We start from the raw sequence: 18,723 nt of genomic DNA on the forward strand, positions 1-18,723 counted from the left end.
GAAATCGTGCACGCACACACACAGATACACACGCGCATTTCTGACAATATCACGGAGCTACTCTCATTCGAAAGGTGAGAGGTGTTGCAGGAAGACGACGGTCTGCGTGTCAGCGAGAGCGGAGGCTTGCTGCCTCGGGAAGAAGGGAGTAAAGTTAGGTCGGGTCAGGTCAGGCTACAACGTCAACGTCAAATCTGCTAAGACATGTAAAAACGGATGGTAAAAAGGTTAAAACTATGGAAAAGCAATCTAATGATTTATGTGCTCAGGGCTCATGTATTAAAAAAATCAAATAAAATGTCCACCAATAACATCATAAGATACGTTCTCCTAAATCGGAAACTGAATAAAACCTGATCGCAGACTAGATGAAATACCTTGAAAATAAGGGAAGTTGTAGGTGCCACAAAAGTAGCACTTTATTCTGTATTTTTGGGGGATTTAAAAAGCTTTTGTCCAGATGGACGAAGCTTAAAAAAAAAAAAAATCTCCGAACTAAAGGGCCGCGAGTCATCCAATCGGACGACGAGGCCATTTAAGCGGTCGGATTCAAGACGTTCTTGACCACGACACCAAAGAAAAAGAGCGACCTGATTCAATGAAAGCATTGTAAAAACATCACTGTCTGGTTTTTACGAGCCGGCTTAATCCCCAATCACTTGCTGTCGCCCGCAGATGAGTTGGATCTGCTCTCGGAGGACTACGAGGCGGTAGACCATCGGCTAAAGCTCTTCTTGGACGTGGAGGTCTTCGAAGAGGAAGAGGAGCTTCACTCTTACATCAAGGTTTGTAAGGAATGGAGGCGCACGCGTGTTAAGGTCGGTTTGAAGCCGTTTACGTCTCCGTAGGAAAAAAAATGAAATATTAGCGGCTGAAAGCTTGATGTGACGGGGCCAAAGCAGTGGCAGTGCATTTGTGTTTCCCCTCCATCATTCACAGTAAGAAGGAGCTGGAGACGCTGCGTTATGGCTTTTTTTTTGGGGGGGGGGATTTAAAATCTTTCCTGGACTTTTATTTTAATTTATGGAACAGCACTGTGCCCAGTATCAGTTTTTTAACCAAAAACCAGAGTGTTTTATAGGCGTTATTTCTTTTTTCATGATTGGGATTTGAAAAAAAAAAAAAAAAAAAAAAACATATCTGCCTGAATCTGGCTGATTGATTCCATCTTGAGGAATGGTGACAACTTAACTGCACTTCATTTGCGGTTCCGTCAGTCAGCCAAGATGAATGCGGTCAGTAAATCTTCGGGGAACCCATACGATCCCACTCCTCTTTCCTCTGTTGCTCCTTTTTGACAAGTTTATTCTCCCCCCCGTTGTCACTTAATGTTCTTTGAAACCTCTTTAAAACGAAACGGATCCTGGAAGCCCACCTCGAATCAGCGGGCCAGCGCTTTCTTTCTTTCTTTTCTCTGCAAGACACCTGGACAAGGCGCAAAATAAAAAAAAATATATATATATTTTTTTTAAAGCTGCCAAACGGGGCTCGACAAAACCACAGCTGGAAATGGGAGGCCTTGCTCCATTCATCATATTCAGCCACAGACAGTGGCTGCTCTATTTTTCACTTGCGGTATCTCATTCTTGTGTTATTTGAGAGGAAATTGGGGTGTGTGTTTTTTTTTTGTTTTGTTTTTTTTTTTTTGTTTTGTTTTTTTTTTGACATTTAAACCAAAAAGTGGCGTCAGCTAAAAATCCAGTTGTTCACAATGTAGTCATTGTGAACCGTAATCACTCGCGGGAGAAGTTATTATTCATTGTATATTAATGGAAATGTCTTGTGTCGTCACGGATAGTTTATTTTGTGTCTGGGTCTTCAGATGTCAGCTGTCAAATTTGGGGAGCCCGGGGAGGTTCCCTCGCTGTTGGTTGTGTCAAACCAGCGGATCTACTTCCTGGAAATGACGTCAGATGCGCAGTAAGTCAAGCAGGGTTTTGGGGTTTTTAAATTGCTGTCTTTTTTTTTTTTTTTTTCTTAATTTGTATCACATAGTCTTTCTTAACGATGTCTGTGGTAAAAGCCTTAAGCCCTCACAAGCTAATCGGGCTTGCAGACTGTGGCAATAGTGAGCTCGGAGCTCATTGAACAAAGATGGCGCGCAAAACTTTAATGTACGATTCTCGAAGAATCGTTCATCTTTAATTGTCATCGTCTTTTACTCACTCGCAGTTTGCATTCCTACAGTCACTGTAATTTTGAGTTATCCCAAACCTTTATATGCCACTGAGTGCACTCTTGCACATTTCCTACATTAAGGTAACTTGTAGCTTTTCTGTGCTCCGTTGTGGGCTCGTCTTCATCACTCAGATGCTTTGTCAGAGGGACAATCGCTATGGAATATGTGCCAGAAAAGTAAACAGAATAACTTTAAGAAGTACTCTGTGAAATCACGCGTTGAAAGAGAACTTTAAAAATGGGTCACTGAGGTAATTGACACGCATATTTAAAAAGCAGCCTGATGGGGACGGCGGTTCAAAAGAGGGCGCCACAATGCAGTTAACTATTGTGCCTTTTTATTGGGGAAAAAAGTCTACACCCCGTGTTCAGGATGTAGATAATATTGCATAACGTGCTCAGGATTCTGGGTCACATCTTGAAAGCACATTGATCTTTTCTCCCTCTGCCTGTCTGTGGCCTTTCCTCTTTTTATCTCTCTTGTAACATAAGTGAGATGATGCGTTTGCCCGTGAAAATGGGGGGGGGGGGGGGGTGAGGCTCCTCGGATTTGAGCCCTTAATGCGGTGCTCTTACTTTATGCCGAGTAATCGGAACTGGCTTCTCCTGTTCTTAACTTTGTGCAAGAAACCCAACTGCTTTTGCCAGATCTCATCTTTTTGGTTTAATCTCACAAGTTATCGCTGTGACCTCTGACCTCACTAATACGTTTTAAGTGTCCTTCTGGCAGTCCCACCTTCCAAGCGTCAGAGGTTAAGCAAACGATTTAATCAGTCTCAGTGTGACAATTTGCTTTCTCCACTTTATCAAAGTCATGTCGTTTCCTCCCAGCGGAGGCCCGCTCGCCGATTGGCTGCAGAAAAGGGACAGCTACCCAATCCTGGACCTCAGCTACCTGGAGGTGGGGCTGGGCTCGCAGAGCATCCACATGGAGTTCGGAGATGGAGATGTGGCATACACGCTTCTCCTGAGGGACAGTGTGCGCTGCAAGCGTTTCTTTGGCATCTTAACAGGTAAAAATGAAACCCCTACCAAACACGACAAAAGTGGCAGACATGGAGCAGCCGCGCGGCTCCTTTTCTCGGTGTGTGCTGGACTCGCAGCAGGTATTGGAACAACATGTTCCCTCCACAGGCATCCTGCCACAGACTGTGAAACCCAACCCACGTCCCTCACTAACTAACGCTCCACCATGTGTGCGTTCTATGACGCAAATTTCTGCCCAATGCCTCTGAGGAGTCCGCTCGCACAGGCTGAGTACATCCTGCCCAGGCCACATTGTCTGCAAAGGAGGGACCAGCTGCGTGGAGGGAAAACCTTTTATTAGACGGGTTGGGGGCTCTCTCTCTCGGGCTTGGAATGTCGGGAGAAATATGGAAAATGAATTTGACTTTGTAAACAGGAAAACAGCTTGGAGTGTATGGGGAAAGTGTCACGGCCCGATTCTTATGTATCCGATTGACTTGTTGCGATGCCTGAATGCAGCAAAAAATTGATTCTGATTTGAATCCAAGAGAGACCCACAGTCACGTCCGCCGTTTCAGTTAAAGGGATAGTTCGCCTCTTTTGACATGAAGCTGTATGACATTCCATATTAGCAATATCATTTATGAACATTGACTTACCCCCTGCTGCGTCCTGTAAGCCGAGTCCCAGCCTCTTTTTGGCATGGACGAAGGTAATCCGGCTAGTTTGCTAGGGTCCCGAAAATAAAGCGTCTTGCTTCTCAAAACAATATGCGTTCAAAAGAGTAATACATTTCCATCACAAAATCGTCCCTCCAGAAAAAGTCAGACCTCACAATCGCTTGGCGCTATTTCTCTCTACCTTCGTATCACTACGGGCTGTGTAAACTGTGCAGACCGAAGTGCAGACCGAACAGGAAACACCGTAACAGGTGCGGCTATTGCTAGGTGGCTGAACGCATTGATATGAAGGGAGGCAAAAATAGCGCTGGACGCAGCAGGGGGTAAGTCAATGTTCATAAATGATATTGCTAATATGGGATGTCATACTGCTTCATGTCAAAAGAGCCGAACTATCCCATTAAAAGCTTTCGCGCATCAGAACACAGGGAGGAGCGATCTGGCCTTTACCGGGTCATACGATTGGGCAAATATAACCTCAGATGGATCACAACGCGACACATTGCATTATGTTGATGTTTGTTTAAAACTAGAACTGTAAGCCAAAATGCCGAGGCAGCGACGGGAGACGCTAAGCACATTCTTACCGACTCACGTAGCCACGTTTCGAAAAACGAAATGCACCGATTAACCGGGCATCAGCCGGGTCCAGCGGACGTTTGATCAGTTTGCTCGTCTGGAGCATTCGGGTGGGTGTGAACGCAAAGCCAGGGAGGAAAGACACCAGCAATGATCCTAGGTAAGCAACTGTTGCTGTCCCCGTCAAACTCGGGAGGTGTTATAAGGCTATTTCCATGCAATTTGGCGGTGCAATGGCTTGTTTGGAAGGTCTGCTAGGAGAAAGTTTCCCCTCTCTCTGAGAAGACTTAAGCGTCAATCAGCCAAGTTTCATGTGAACAAACCCACAACCCTCCTGAAATGAAACCTTTTGGACAGACGAGACAAGAGATGGATGTCAGCACAAACGCCTCATGCCAGCTGCGAAGCACAGTGGTGGAGGGGTAGTGATCGGGGCTCGTTCCGACCTTCCCCCGTCTACCGAGGTATCTGTCTGACTGCTGAACTTTGGCCTTTACAGGTCACACAACGGGACAGCGATCCTTAAGCACCGCAGCGAATCTAGAACCGCCTGTGTTGGAAAAGAAAATAATGAAGGTGTTACAGTGGTCCGGTCAAAGTTCAGACCTCAGCCCGATTTTAACTAAATGTGGCGGGGTCTTAGGAGAGCTGTGATTAAATAAATGCCTTCAGGTCCCAATGAAATGGAGAAACATTGCTGAATGGACTTCTCAGTTTTTCCACACACAATGCATCTGGGATTTGGTTTATGTTTAGTTTATTGAATAAATAATCCCAGTGTGTGCTGTGGCGTTGGTAGTTGTTAATCTTAGATTGTATATACACGGCTTTAAGACCTGGTAAGGACCAGATCCCCCCCACCCCACCACCACCCCACCCCACCCCTAATGGTATCTGTGAAGGTAAAATGCTGTTCAGCTTTATCATAAGAGTAATTGCAATCAATCAATCCTTTAGAAATCCAACAGAATTCACCAGGAGTGGACAGTCGTGCCAGTTTCAGGCCCTTCTGTGCATTGTTCTCGGATCAGTCTGAGCAGTCTGTTTGAAAGCTTTTTTTTTTTTTTTCTTTTTTAAATATGCTGCCTCTTTGTTCCTCTGCCAAGGCGAAAGCCGAGGCGGGGTGTGTTTTCAGTGCCGTGTCACAAGGATTACGACCAGGCCCGAATGTCATGGATCCATGCAGAGAGGTGGTGAGCGGGTACTGCGCTCTCCGAGCACCCTCCACAGTTTTCGTTCCCCTTCTCTTTTCTTTCTCTCTCCCTCTTTGTGCAAAGCTTTCCGTCTCTTCCGATGAGAGCTTTTGTCTTTCAGTCTAAGTCCATAAACAGCTCCTTAACTCGGTTGTGCTCTCTGTGGCTTAAAAAAAATAAAAATAATGGATCCAGATTGCTTTTCAGCAAAGCCACAGTGTCTTGTGAGAAACACAAACTTTTTTTTTTTAATTTCTTTTTTTTATCCCAGGTGCAACTTTAAAAAGATGATGAAATCAGATCTTCTCCTGTCCCGGAGTTAAAAAAAAAAAAAAAAAGATAACTAGGTTGGCCACGATGGCGATCTCTGTCTCTGTGTTCTTTATGCCAAATGAACTCAAATACAGCTGTTTAAATATTTTGCCAGGAGAAGTACGGAAACGCTTAACCATAACAAGCCTTGTCCATCATCCAAACCGGCTTCTATCATGTGGACAAAGTTTCAAACCACAACTGGAATGACGATGGACTCGCTGGCTGGAAGACACGGAAAGGATGTGGTTATGTTCCGGGACAGCTTTCTGGATCTCGGAGCTCCTTTCTCCAATACAAGTTTGGCAACAGATTTATTGAAACCAGAGAGATAACGTGAGGCCGTAACCTTTTTGTTTAGCAGTGTTTTTCCCTCTCGCTTTGAGTGGCATTGTTACTTTTTCGGTGTCGTCGGGGTTGATTCGTGAGAGTTATGGATACGTCTCTCGAGCACATGTAACGGTTAACAAAGACAGCCGTTCCTTTGGGGAGGGAAAAAGGAATTTGAAAATATAATCTATCTCAGCTGTCTGACATATCAAACAGTCGTGTGGTATTTTGCTTTCATGTGAAAATATCAGGGGTATCGGTGTTGATATTGGAAGCAGTTGGGAGAGAGTCTGGGACTGAAAACAAGAGGCAGCTCGCAAAGCATTGACATAGACCAGAGCACCGTCCCGAGTCCATTTGTTGCAAACTTGGTTCTAAACACGCTCCGTCTGTCACCTTTGCTTATTCGTGATCGCGATCTTGGATGGCACCTCGCTGAGCTGTCCGCGCTAACACGTTATTTAATCTTAAAAGGTTTGGTCTGACACCCCTGCTGCTTCTCCTCAAACGTTTCTCCACGGTGCCAGCAGCGTGAGGGAGATTCTGATCCGAGCCCACTGCAGACTTTCGTGAGAGCGACTCGCCCGTCTGACACATTTTGTCCAAAACATTTTATTTTTTTTGTGGAAAGTGAACAAATCTCAGGCCATTTTTTTTTTTTTTTTTTTTTTTTTTTTTATGTATTACGTAGCATTTTACCTCATCACAATAAAATTTGTTTGACTAAAACAGACATTATTATGTTTTCAATACTGTGTTCAAATACTGGGTTTTGAGCACCAGACACGGAAAAAGAAACGGGCCAAGATAGATCCGTTTGATGTGCAATAAGAATCCACAACAAGTTAGCAAGTGCACAGAAATGTAAGATTCCATTGGCAGTGAAGTATTAAAAAATATTTAGAGAAGCCATCAAATAAACTGTTTTATCAGGTACCAATTAGTGCGAAGAGGTGAATTCCTCATATGAAGCGACTCAAGCTTTAAGTGCCCTGTCACAGGTGAGCTCGGATGAGCCACAATTCCCTTTTTTATTTATAGTTTTAAAGCAGAGGGCAAGGTTGACAATGTCATCGCATTTCTTAATTGGAAAAGTTGAGCTGGTTGCGACCCGTGAGGTCACGGACTTGTTTCATTCAATCTACTGAACTGGTTAAGACCTTCAGTGCAGACAGTTCAGTTGATTGGATGAAACAAGTCAGCTGTGCTGCTGCAGGGTTGGAACAAAAACCTGCAGCCACACCGGCCCTTTCACGGATCAGTTTGAGACCGCTGATCTACAGCATCACTAATTCTGACTTTATAAACGTCACATTCGCCGCCTTTGCACACACTGCGAATCACTGCATTCTGACTTGATGCATGGTTTACTCTGTAGTCTGTCTTTTTTTTTCTTTTTTTTGTGGCTGCTTCAAAACTCCTTGTTCTTTAGAGGAGTATTAAGGCAGAGCTGTTTACGTGTTTTATTGGCTGGTTTTCCTCCGCTGTGTGCCACCGGTGTCATCCTCCTCCTTACAGTCTCCTCCTCGGTGTGTGCCTTCAAGTCTCGTCTATTCAAAGCTGACCGTGAAGCCGCCGCTGCAGATATGTTCTCTGCACCCCCCCCCCTTATTGTTGTCACTCCCAATCACACGCTACATTTCATGACTGCTAGCGTGACCCAGCGGATTGTGTTCCCGGCATTTTCTCAGCCATTGATTCAGCGGAGCCGCAATCTTACACCTGCAACCGGAGTTGCCTTTGTTGTGTTGCTTACAATAGTAGATGGACTCTCGGATTGAATATGCCTTTTGTGTGTAGACCTTTTTTTTTTTTTTTTTTTTTTTTTTTAAATAAAGGTTTGGGTGTGACATTTTTATGCGGGTGTACTTTTACTGTATCATGTTTGTCGGTCGTTTGCTCTCGACTTCATTGCTCCTGAGCGCATTGGCCTCCCTGGTAAATGTACACAACCCCCTAAATCTTTCACTTCATCCCACATGCCTCATGAAAGTGAGTAAAGGGATGTGTTTGACGTCTCCTGTTTGAACAGTTGTAGAGAAATGTTCACTTTCCTGGCAGCTCCAGGCTGTAAATCGCACTGTCACTCGGCTCTCTTTGTCCAAAAGAATCTTGGAAATTTTCATTAAATGTCTCGTGGTCGTCCAATGAATCTTTGGTTGCATTTCTTGGTTGCATTCTTTGGTTTTGGGATGATTTCTTTTTTTTTTCCCGTTTTAGATATTTGGTTCTAAAGGACACCAAAAGCACACAGTTTTATCCTTTTTTTATGATTTAGGGCTACAGGGTTTCTTCACAAAAGAAGAAGTTCACAGCCAAATGATTTTGGAAGAAAACCTTTCAGGTTGCTTTGAATTGCATATGTACAAACAAAGGCATGAGCTTGGGTGCACATTTAACTGGCGAAACAACCTTATTGCTCACCATCCTCACCATATATGGCAGGGACAACATACGAACTTCAACCTTGTAGAGGAGTTTGTGTGTGTGTATGTGTGTGTGTGTGTGTGTGTGTGTGGTGTTTGATTATTACTTTCTGCTTTTTTTGTGGTATGACTTTTGGGAAAAGATCGCGGTTCGAGCTCCAATAGATCCCTTTCACCATATCAGCCATGTCTTTGGGGGTTAAGCTTAGCCGAGTGGCACCGTGAAGCCGTTATCCAAATAGTCAATGGAATACATTCTCTGCATTCCCAGTTTACTGAAGGCTCTACTCTAGCTTTTAAAAGTGAGTCTGGAATCTGCAATTTGTCCGGAACCCTCAGATATTCTACTGACGGGGACATATAACTGAGAAAATGAACCCGGTTCTTTAATTTAGGAAGCCAAAAATACTAAATCAGAGAATTGTTCAATCACCACTTGCTTTAGGATCTAGAGTTGGCAATTTAGTGGCAGTTAAGTAAAGAGATACGCTATATTGCCGAACGTATTCACTCACCCATCCAAATAATTAAATTCAGTCGGCAACTTTCTGCAGAGTCAATCGCTACAGACCTCCAAACTTCACATGGCCTTCAGATTGGCTCAAGAACAGTGCGTAGAGAGCTTCATGGAACGGGTTTCCATGGCCGAGCAGCTGCATCCAATCCATACATCACCAAGTACAATGAAGAGCATCGGATGCAGCGGTGTAAAGCACGCCGCCACTGGACTCTAGAGCAGTGGAGACGTTCTCTGGAGTGACCAATCACAATTCTCCATCTGGCAATCTGATGGACGAGTCTGGGTTTGGCGGTTGCCAGGAGAACGGTACGTGTCTGACTGCATTGTGCCAAGTTTAAAGTTTGGTGGAGGGGGGATTATGGTGTGGGGTTGTTTTTCAGTAGCTGGGCTTGGCCCCTTATGGCGCTTTTCCACTAGCTCGCTTCGGCTTGGCTCGGCGCGCTATTGCCTGTTTCCACTAGCACGCAGTACCTGCAACCGGGTAGATTTTCCGTATCACCTGAGCCCTGGTTCCAAGTGGGCCAAAGCGTTACTAAAACGTGACGTCAGCCGACTGCCTTCCACCGATTGGCCGATGAGTGTCGTCACTTTTCAATCCTGTTTTGTCTGGCGGCCAGGAGTCTTCTCTGGCTCTCTTCTCTTGCCTTCTGTGCGACAAAAAGCCACAGGGTGAGCAGCAACACGAGCGCCTCGATTTCCTCCATGCTATCCTCCTCGTATGTTGTTGTTGTTGTTCTGGTCGCACAGCCGTGTTACGACGACCCCGCCCACGTCGAGGAGGCACGAAGTATACTCGGTTGTAAATGGAAACGCAACCAAACCGAGCCGTGCCGAGCTAGTGGAAAAGCGCCATAAGTTCCAGTGAAAGGAACTCTGAATGCTTCAGCATACCAAGAGATTTTGGACAATTTCATGCTCCCAACTTAGTGGAAACAGTTTGGGGATGGCCCCTTCCTGTTCCAACATGACTGCTGCACCAGTGCACAAAGCAAGGTCCATAAAGACATGGATGAGCCAGTTTGGTGTGGAAGAACTCGGCTGGCCTGCAGAGAGTCCTGACCTCAACCCCATAGAACACCCGATAGAACACGGGATGAATTATAGCGGAGACTGAGTGGGATGTCACTTAAGTTCATATGCGTGTAAAGGCAGATGAGCAAATAATTTTGGCAATATAGTGTACTATGTAGAATATTCAGTTATTATTTTCATTTTTAAATGCAGGCTTTCAAACCTGTCTCTTCATGGCAGAGTGGTGCTGGATAAGATGCATTGTTTTCCACCTGTCAGAGATTGAAAACTCTGAATTCCTTGGTGAGAAGTAACAGCAGAGAAATGCGCCTCAGACCAACACTCACTGGGTCTTTGGACAAGACTTCTGCATAGTATGCCTTTAATGAACCGACTAAATACTATTATATAAGCCTTTTGAACAGGTGGAAAATCCTGTGCTGCCACTCTAGCCTCCTTAGGCTCAGCACTTGGAGATGGGAGGCCCGGATAACTGTCCCAGAACTCACCTGATCTTATTAACGCGTCCGTTTCGTGTCATTTCCTCAGGAATCGTTCGTGAGATGGCCCACAAATCCGACAGCAAGCTGAAGTCCATCTCTACCACCAGACTGTCCCCGCTGCACCACCTCTGGTGAGCACCCTCGCGGCCTTCTCTGTTGTGGGAGGAAACAATGGAGGCAGTGAGAAAACGGCAGACCCCTTTGATTTTTATTCGTGTAGACGCCCGAAAGATGTGGTGTGAACAGTGTTGCGCACATTTGTATGCGGTCGGGGTGGTGTAGGTGAAAGGGAGTCGCAGCTGTAGAAGTTCTAACGCTGCACATTTCTCACACATCTTTAGCTGATTACAATCAGCCTTTTTTTAGACTTCGTTTTGCAAACCCCCCCCCCGCTAAATTAGCTGGTAAACCACATGTTAATTGGTAGCATGTGCTCCGCTGCAAATGGTGGAGCATGCGTGTCCTCTTGTTTATCTTTTATTATTCATTCGTTTGTTTCTTTTTCTTTCTAACACCTATTAATTGTGTGTCTTTCCGTCCAACTCGGAAGATGGGGGCTCTTTGTAGGCTCTCGCTCAAAGGAAACGTGTGGCATTTCTCATAAAAGCATTATTTTAGCGAGGGGGGGGGGGGGTTCAAAACGCTCTAATCAGACGTAAAATGTGCAGAAAACATGCCGCGAACAAGCAAACAGTCCAATTACGCTGGCAGATTGTCTGCGTTTTCGAAAGGCACTCTTGGAGGAAAAGTATGTTATCCGTTTAGAGGACTTTAAATAAATACCAGTCTCCCTTTAACTCGGAATCAAACACACTCTGACAGATGTATCCCGAGACTGGCCGTCCTCCCGAAGAGCAGCTTAGTGTATCCGTGTACAAACCCACAGTAATGCCTCAAATCCTTCCAGTTTATCATCTGGCCTCACATTCCTCAGCTCGATAATCAAAAACTAAAAGCAAATCAAAGCAGCCCCTTCATGTGCTCTGAGGCAGCTAACCACAGTCTCAGAACACACTTGCAGTGTTTGCGCAATAAGTCTTGTCGGCCGTTATTATGTCAGTTAGCCCCTTGGCTTCATTGTTACTGTAAAGGGTGTCGTTCCACCTGACGCAGCCGCACCTGCCAGTCGCCACATTTCTGTTGTGTTGATCAACAAAAACACCCGGTTTAGCTGCTAACTACTCATCTCCTTTGATCTGCAGGCCTCTAGTGTGTGAAGACATCCAGGCAGATGTGGAGGACGGACAGCTGCAGTTCTTCTACATTCTGGCGTTTGTTCTGCAAGGTGACCAAATCCATTTTCTCCTCGAACTGAAATGATTTTCCGAAAGCGCAACCGCTCCGCCAGGTATCTCTCTCCCTCTCTAATCAGAGGAAGAATCTGAGATCTGAGGCGCTTATCTTCCCGAGCCTCACTTGCAACATGTCGATGTGTTTTTTTTTTTTCGAGATGGATGAGATTTCAAGACTCAATTTGTCACGTGCCGCTCCAAGAGCTCTCGTGACTTTTACCAACTCTCTCGTTTCTTTCGAAAAAAACAAACAAAAAAAGAGCAGTAAAACATTAATTCAACAGTAAGCAGCCATGAGCTTCTTTACGTGGCGGAATTCCACTGTAAAACAAATTGAAATAAAGTAAGCCAGCAAGCAAGGCAACAGATGCCATAGGAAGGGTTTTCAAGTCTATGTAGTGAAGGTAAAGCTGAGGTTTGAATACCGATGAAACAGGCTAGCGACGCTTAAAGGGGAAGTCCGTTTTGTTTTGTTTTTTAAACCTGGACCTTATTTCTGTCATAAAATACGTTCATCTACTCATCGATAACAGTTTGGTGAAAGTCGGCGTCATTCGGAAGATATTTAGATCACTCGAGATCCATATATCCATATAACAGGAGTAAACGGGGCATTGACAATACAGCCTCTAAATAAGGCATTATCTGTCTTTGTTTCACCAATACTTTAAGACGAATGAATGAATGAACATGTACTATTCCACTGTTAGCTCAGAGCTGCCGTGTTGTTGTTATTGGGGCCTTTCTACACACCCATCTACTACTCCGTGCTCTGTGACAGTAGGCTAACTTCACGCCGAGTTTGCTACTGCTATAAGCCCCCGATAGCCCCCAATAACAACAACATAGCAGGTCTGAGCTAACAGTGCAATAGTACGTGTTCATTCATTCATTCATTCGTCTTAAAGTCATCAAATTCATCAAAATCTGACCACAGAGGACCTTCTGGTAGATTGGTCAGATTCCGGAGTGGTTGTTGAACTGCTCCAATGACCCGGCTACACCAAAAGAAAAAAACTTTCCTGCATCCTCACCACAAACCTCAGCATCAGAAATGTGTAAATGAACATTATTACATTTTTGGCTGCAATAAGCAAAGAAGGGACTGTGCATCTTTGTGTTGTTCTGGGTTGTCAGACGGCTCAGGATTTAATAGCATTTAAGGGATTTTAGCTTGCAGGATGAAGAAAATGGAGGAGACGAGCCAGATCCATAGGCATTGATATTAGCTGTAAGTAAGAATAGTTATACAAAATCTGCTTTTAAAAAATGAGGGGGGGGGGATTTGGGCTGCAGCAGATGTCATGTGCCTGTCAACCATTCACGTTAACCTTTGCCATGAAATGAGCCAGAAATATACAGTTTAGACTCAGCGGGGTTGACAAATTGCTGTATTTTGCACGCATGTGGTTGGGACCTAACGCATCTGCTGCTGCAGGACACAAGTCCGCCCGAGCTACAGTCGAAACACTTAAAGCCGAGGCCGCTCGCTGCAGGCTACACGCAGCTGTGTGTGTCGGTGGAATTTCAACTGGCCCAATTTCAGCGTGTCTCGATCTGCCCTTTTCCTCGACTTGTTACTATTTCTGACACATTTAACTCTAAAACTGTGTCAACGAGAGACGGTTTGTGAGGCTTTTAGCATCGCTGACCAACACTGCAGCCTGTAGTTTAAAAATCAGATAAACACATAAATCGGCTAACTTTAACGGGAGAGAATGATTGATCAAAGTGGCAGTCATTTTGTTGGGTTTTTTTTTACAGTGAAGAAGTCATGTCTTCAAATTATTTAGTAAGTTCAGGGGCTCACAGAGTTAGAGAGAAGATATATCGAATGCCTATCATTTCAAGGCTTTGGTTAATGTGGCATATTTAATTGTGATTGGGACAGAATTGGCTTGTTTTAAAAGATGCAATAAACCCTTTCAAGTAGTCAAGAGAAATGGAGCCTAAAAATCCCTTGAAGAGCACCAATTACACAACCTTTGGCTTTGGCTACCATGTATTTCTAAGGGTGATTTTCACATGGATATTTTCCAAAGGCCGCGTTTTAACCTTTTAAAGGTTACAGGCTCGTCGTGGAAGGCTAAATATTTAGCTACAGCAATGTTTTTGCCATTTTTTTTTCTTCCCACTAGCTCACAAGAGGATGCGTTATTAAAGCGCTAAGAAATGCATTTTGTTTTGTTTTGTTTGCATGTCAACGATTTTAGGCAGATTGAGCGTGTTGAATGGGCATCGGGCCTGTCGGTGAAAGAGATCGTTCTGATTGGCTGTTCTGGATTTCACCCACTTAGCGTGGCTTCTTCTTTTTTTTTTTTTTGTCTTTTCATCGTCTTACCTTCTTCCACAATTAACAGGCCAAGGGATTTCAACGCCACTCATGCAACAAAGTCCTTCGAATATGTAGTCTACCCCCCCCCCTCTCTCCTTCTGCCTTGACATCGGTTTGGTGTAAAGGAGCCTTGAGAGCATATATAAATGTATCATGGAAATGTTTTATCATCTGTTTTGATTTCAGAGGACACTTGGATGCCTCTGACGGTTTTGGCAACTCGAGAGACCCTCTACCTGCTCAAAGAGGACCACCAGTGGAGGAAAACCAGCGCAGTAGCGAATGAGAACAAAGAGCCACGCAGCGGGAGCTTCACCGTCCTGGAAACTCTGCCAATCAGCTGCGTGAGCTCCGTCGACTTGTGGCCGGCGGACCAGCGTAGAATGGACGTTAACCTTTACGATGAGGTTAGTCTTCCCGCCGCTGCAGGCAAAACTTTTGGTTCCCAGCTGCCACGCGCCGTTACATTCTTCCACTTCGACAGAAAGAGATAAAGAGCGAGTGGGGTCATCTCTGGTCGACTGCAAATCTCTAGACAAGGTGTTCTCTGTGCTTCAGAGGAATTGCCAGAGGAAAAAGCCCGAACAAATTTAAGGCAATTCGTGCAGCTTCTCTTTGTTTTCTCTGAGCCCGTCACGGAGGTGTTCCCAAGTTTGCAACTTTAATTGTGACCCTTTTTTTTTTTTTTCTCACGTTGAGTTTCTTTTTCCCCACAGACTGTGAAACAGGAGAAGACGTGGTGCGTGCGCTCCGAGAGCGCCGAGCTCCTCCAGGGTCTGCTGGCGTGGGTCAGGGCGCAGTGGGAGGCCATGTTCGGCGTAAAGTTGCATACAAGTCTGCAGGAAAAAGCAGCATAACGGAGGAGGGCACTACAAAAGAAGTTACAGACTGCGTGTTGCTGTGTGTGTTGCTGTGTGTGTGTGTGTGTGTGTGTGGGTGTGTTTTGTGAAGTCTGCGTTGGTACTGGGAAAAAGTTCAGTGAGCATAAGCAAGTGTGTCTTTGTTTTCTCTCTGCACAGTCTGCTCTCAGTCTGGTCCCATTACGCTTGTTGCTTTAAGCCCAGAGCTTGGAAATGATTGCACTCATTCATGTGGCACACAAGCCCGTAAAAAGCTCTGGTTGCATAATTTCAACCCCCCCCCCTCCCAGAAAAAGCCACCCCACTGAATTTTTCTACAGCTGAAATGGCGTGTGTGCCTTGTTTCTTCTTTTTCTTTTGTTTTTGTTTTTTTATTGTTTTTAAATCACTTGTAGCATTAAAAATATCAATGTAGTCAATTTGGACGTCTGGAATAATGGACATTAAGGGGGGGGGGGGCTTCAAGTATTTGTTGGAGAGTAATGCCACGAGCTGAGCCGAATGTCCAACCCCACCACCACGCCGTCTAAGGGCCATCGCCACGCTTAAGACGAGATTGGGGGGGGGGTTGTCGAGGGGACACCTCAAGAGTTTCGTCTCCAATTAGGTTTTTTTGTTTGTTTGTTTTTTTGCGATGTATCATAAATTCGTGCGACTTGTCAGATACGAGCAGGAGCCTTTTTTTTTTTTTTTTCCCCATCTTTAAACCTGGAGGAAAAACGTTAGCTACATTTGTGTGGTGGATGTGTTTTTCTTCCTTTCTTTTTCGTTTTTTTGTTCAGTTTTCCGGAGGGGGGGAGGGGAGGAATCGCTGCCACGATCAGCAGTGTCTGCCGGACTACTTGACTATCAAACTAGCCTCTTATTTAGTTAATAAACCAGCTTTAAAACGGATGAAGTGTGAATCATACATGTCGCCACTGTGACGCGGCCCAGCACATATCACAATGTACGGAAGCAGTGAAAGACCATAATGAACCCTGCACTGTAAACTCAGCTCAACTAGTACAAGCTAATTTATGTGTTTGTTCCTTTTTTTTTTCATACTGGATTGATGTAAAATGCTGTTTATTTTTATATGAATGTATCATGTGTTATACTTGAATCTAAAAGTCCCGTGTTTTGTTCATTTTATTAAAAGGCTCAGCTTTTTTTTTTTTTTTTTGCTTGGCCACAAGAGTTGCGCGCCCCTTGAACGATTTCTTTCACTCCTTGTTTGCAAATGTATTGCTGATGCCCTCATGATGCAGACCTCGGGGGGGGGGGGCACTGGGGAGTCCAGTCGGGAGTCCAAACCCTCTCATCACCTCAGACCCCAGCTTAATCATCAAAGAGTTTTTTTTTTTTTTTTTTTTTTATGTTTTCTTCATCTGCGTGTGCGATCACGTTCTCTCCATCGTTTGTGTAAATTCAAAGAATCTTGAGTCAAGGGAACATATGAGATGGAACTTGCCCGCTCTTTGTCACCGCTGGAAGGAATCGCTCATATCTGGCAGGTGATATGTGCAAGCATCTCATCGAGAGGCTGATGCTGCGCTTTGAAGATGGAAAGCAGTGCAAACTTTCTCTCTGCAAGTCCAAACTGATTCAGATTCAACTTTATTCTCATTGTGCAGAGTATGGGTGCGGAGCCAAGGAAATGCAGTTTGCATCTCACCAGAAGAGCAGTATTCAGAACTATTTACATAAAGGGCAGTGGAAATCTTATAGGAGATAAATATCTATTGTAAATATATGTACATTGTTAAGAGAGTGCATATATGTGAGGTTTTGCACATACAGTGAGTGGAGGATACAGATTACGTGCACTAAGACTCAAACTGATCCGTGAAAGGGCCGGTGTGGCTGCAGGTTTTTTGTATGGAAGTTTTTCTGTGCCATCAGAGTTTGAATACGAATTTCTAATATTGAATTTTTACAGCATCAAAATCAGACTTTGAATTTGAAAAACCAACAGTGTAAAAAAAAAAATCAATTTCTAAAAACAAAAATGTGAAAAAAAGTGTAAACATATTCAACATCTAAAAAAAAAATTCAACATCTAAAAATTCAGTGGAAAAAGAACCAGACTCAACATCCGGGTAAACAGGGAGAAGCAATCGATCCCCGTCTCAATTCATCCAATGGCAGCCAATCAAGTTGCGCTCCATTGGACAGATCAGCTCAATACAGCCCCGGCGCCACGGGGGGGCACTCGCGGGCATTGCCCCCCCATCCACGCCGGTGTGCCCCCCCTGGGTTCACTTTGACGTTTGACCGGAGATTGCCTCAAACACTGAGGGGGCACGATCTAAAAGTCTTAGATAAAAAATACGTTTTTTAAGGTCTTAAAATGTCTTAAATTTCTCTGATTTTCGAAGAGTGGCATTAAATTTCATCTGGGCGGAATGAAAGAAAGATATGTCTGGAGAGAGCTTTTGTGTGTGCGCCAGTACTTCCGGTGAAAACTTCCGGTGATTTGACAGCTAAGCTAACGCGTCAGGTTAGGGCCAGTGGCCGTAAACAAAGGCTATAGCCGAGAAGAAAGATGATAATATAACGTAGCTAAAAAGACTAGCTTTCTTCAGTAGCCTAATGCTTACCGATTTAGCAAGCCTAGCAGCCTCGTTGCTAATGCTAGCCGCCGTAACGTTACCAACCATACCCGACGTCAAGGAGTTGGCTGAGCAGGGGCAAGAGTATGGGGCTGGCAGAGTTAACTTCATAATGGGTGAGTGCAGGTTTCATTCACTTGTTTTCATTCTTTCACAGGATTGATTCACTTCATTGGTTTATCCGATTGCTGGCCGCCGAGCCATTATGTGTCTGGGTTTGTGTAGGTTACTGATCATGGTTGTTAGCCGATAGTCAGGTCGTGTGTTGGATGTGTATTTTTTCTATGGGTACATGCCATTGACTGAGCGGTCTGTGCTCGTTTTTTATTTTTATTTAATTAGATTGGAGATACTAATTAATACTGAGGGGGGGGGGGGGGGGGCTGGTCCCGGGGAAAATTGCCAGGGCAGATTTTTTTTTTTTTCCCAGTCCGACCCTGAACTACATGTTCAAATGCGTTCTGATGTCGGCTCAGCGCCAGTCTGAATTCACTGTGGCCGTGCGTGGGCGTTGCTGTTGTTGTTGCGCTCCTGTTTGCTCGTTGTGTGTATTAGTATTTATGGCGGCTAGAAAGGGGCAAACGTGATCTGGGCTTTGCGTTCAATTTATGCACCGATGATTATACAGAGTGAATTAAACTGTGCAGGCTATTCGAGATGTCTCCGAATGCCTACTTTAAAGGAAGCGTGATGTGTTTGCCAGGGCTGCCTAAACGAGTTGCCAACCGTCCCTTGAAATAATGAAATCGTCACGTATTTAGTAACAAAAGAACAGTTCCTTATTGGGCTGAAACGGGGCCCACAATTCGGTTAAAATGCAGAAAATTGCATCTAAGAAATACCAAATTTTCTGGGGGAGGACCCCCAGACCCCCGCTAGGGGGCCCCCCCTACTCATTTAAATGCCCGTCCAATAGCTTGTCTCTGCCGCCGGATCTGGCTCAA

At 44.7% G+C, this 18,723-nt stretch overlaps 1 protein-coding gene across 1 annotated transcript in view; it reads left to right on the forward strand.

Annotated features, from left to right (window-relative positions):
- stk11ip (serine/threonine kinase 11 interacting protein) overlaps nucleotides 1-16,338 on the forward strand; it is a 32,986-nt gene extending 16,648 nt beyond the window's left edge. The window contains exons 20-26 of the mRNA XM_075477546.1: nucleotides 676-785; nucleotides 1,823-1,920; nucleotides 3,010-3,191; nucleotides 10,745-10,829; nucleotides 11,901-11,983; nucleotides 14,512-14,732; nucleotides 15,042-16,338. Of these exons, the coding sequence (XP_075333661.1) occupies nucleotides 676-785; nucleotides 1,823-1,920; nucleotides 3,010-3,191; nucleotides 10,745-10,829; nucleotides 11,901-11,983; nucleotides 14,512-14,732; nucleotides 15,042-15,182 (920 nt within the window). The 3' untranslated portion in view covers nucleotides 15,183-16,338. The remainder of the gene's footprint in view (nucleotides 1-675; nucleotides 786-1,822; nucleotides 1,921-3,009; nucleotides 3,192-10,744; nucleotides 10,830-11,900; nucleotides 11,984-14,511; nucleotides 14,733-15,041) is intronic.
- Nucleotides 16,339-18,723: the final 2,385 nt, after the last annotated feature.

The sequence above is a fragment of the Odontesthes bonariensis genome, chromosome 11, assembly GCF_027942865.1.
Source record: "Odontesthes bonariensis isolate fOdoBon6 chromosome 11, fOdoBon6.hap1, whole genome shotgun sequence".
Classification (NCBI taxonomy): domain Eukaryota; kingdom Metazoa; phylum Chordata; class Actinopteri; order Atheriniformes; family Atherinopsidae; genus Odontesthes; species Odontesthes bonariensis.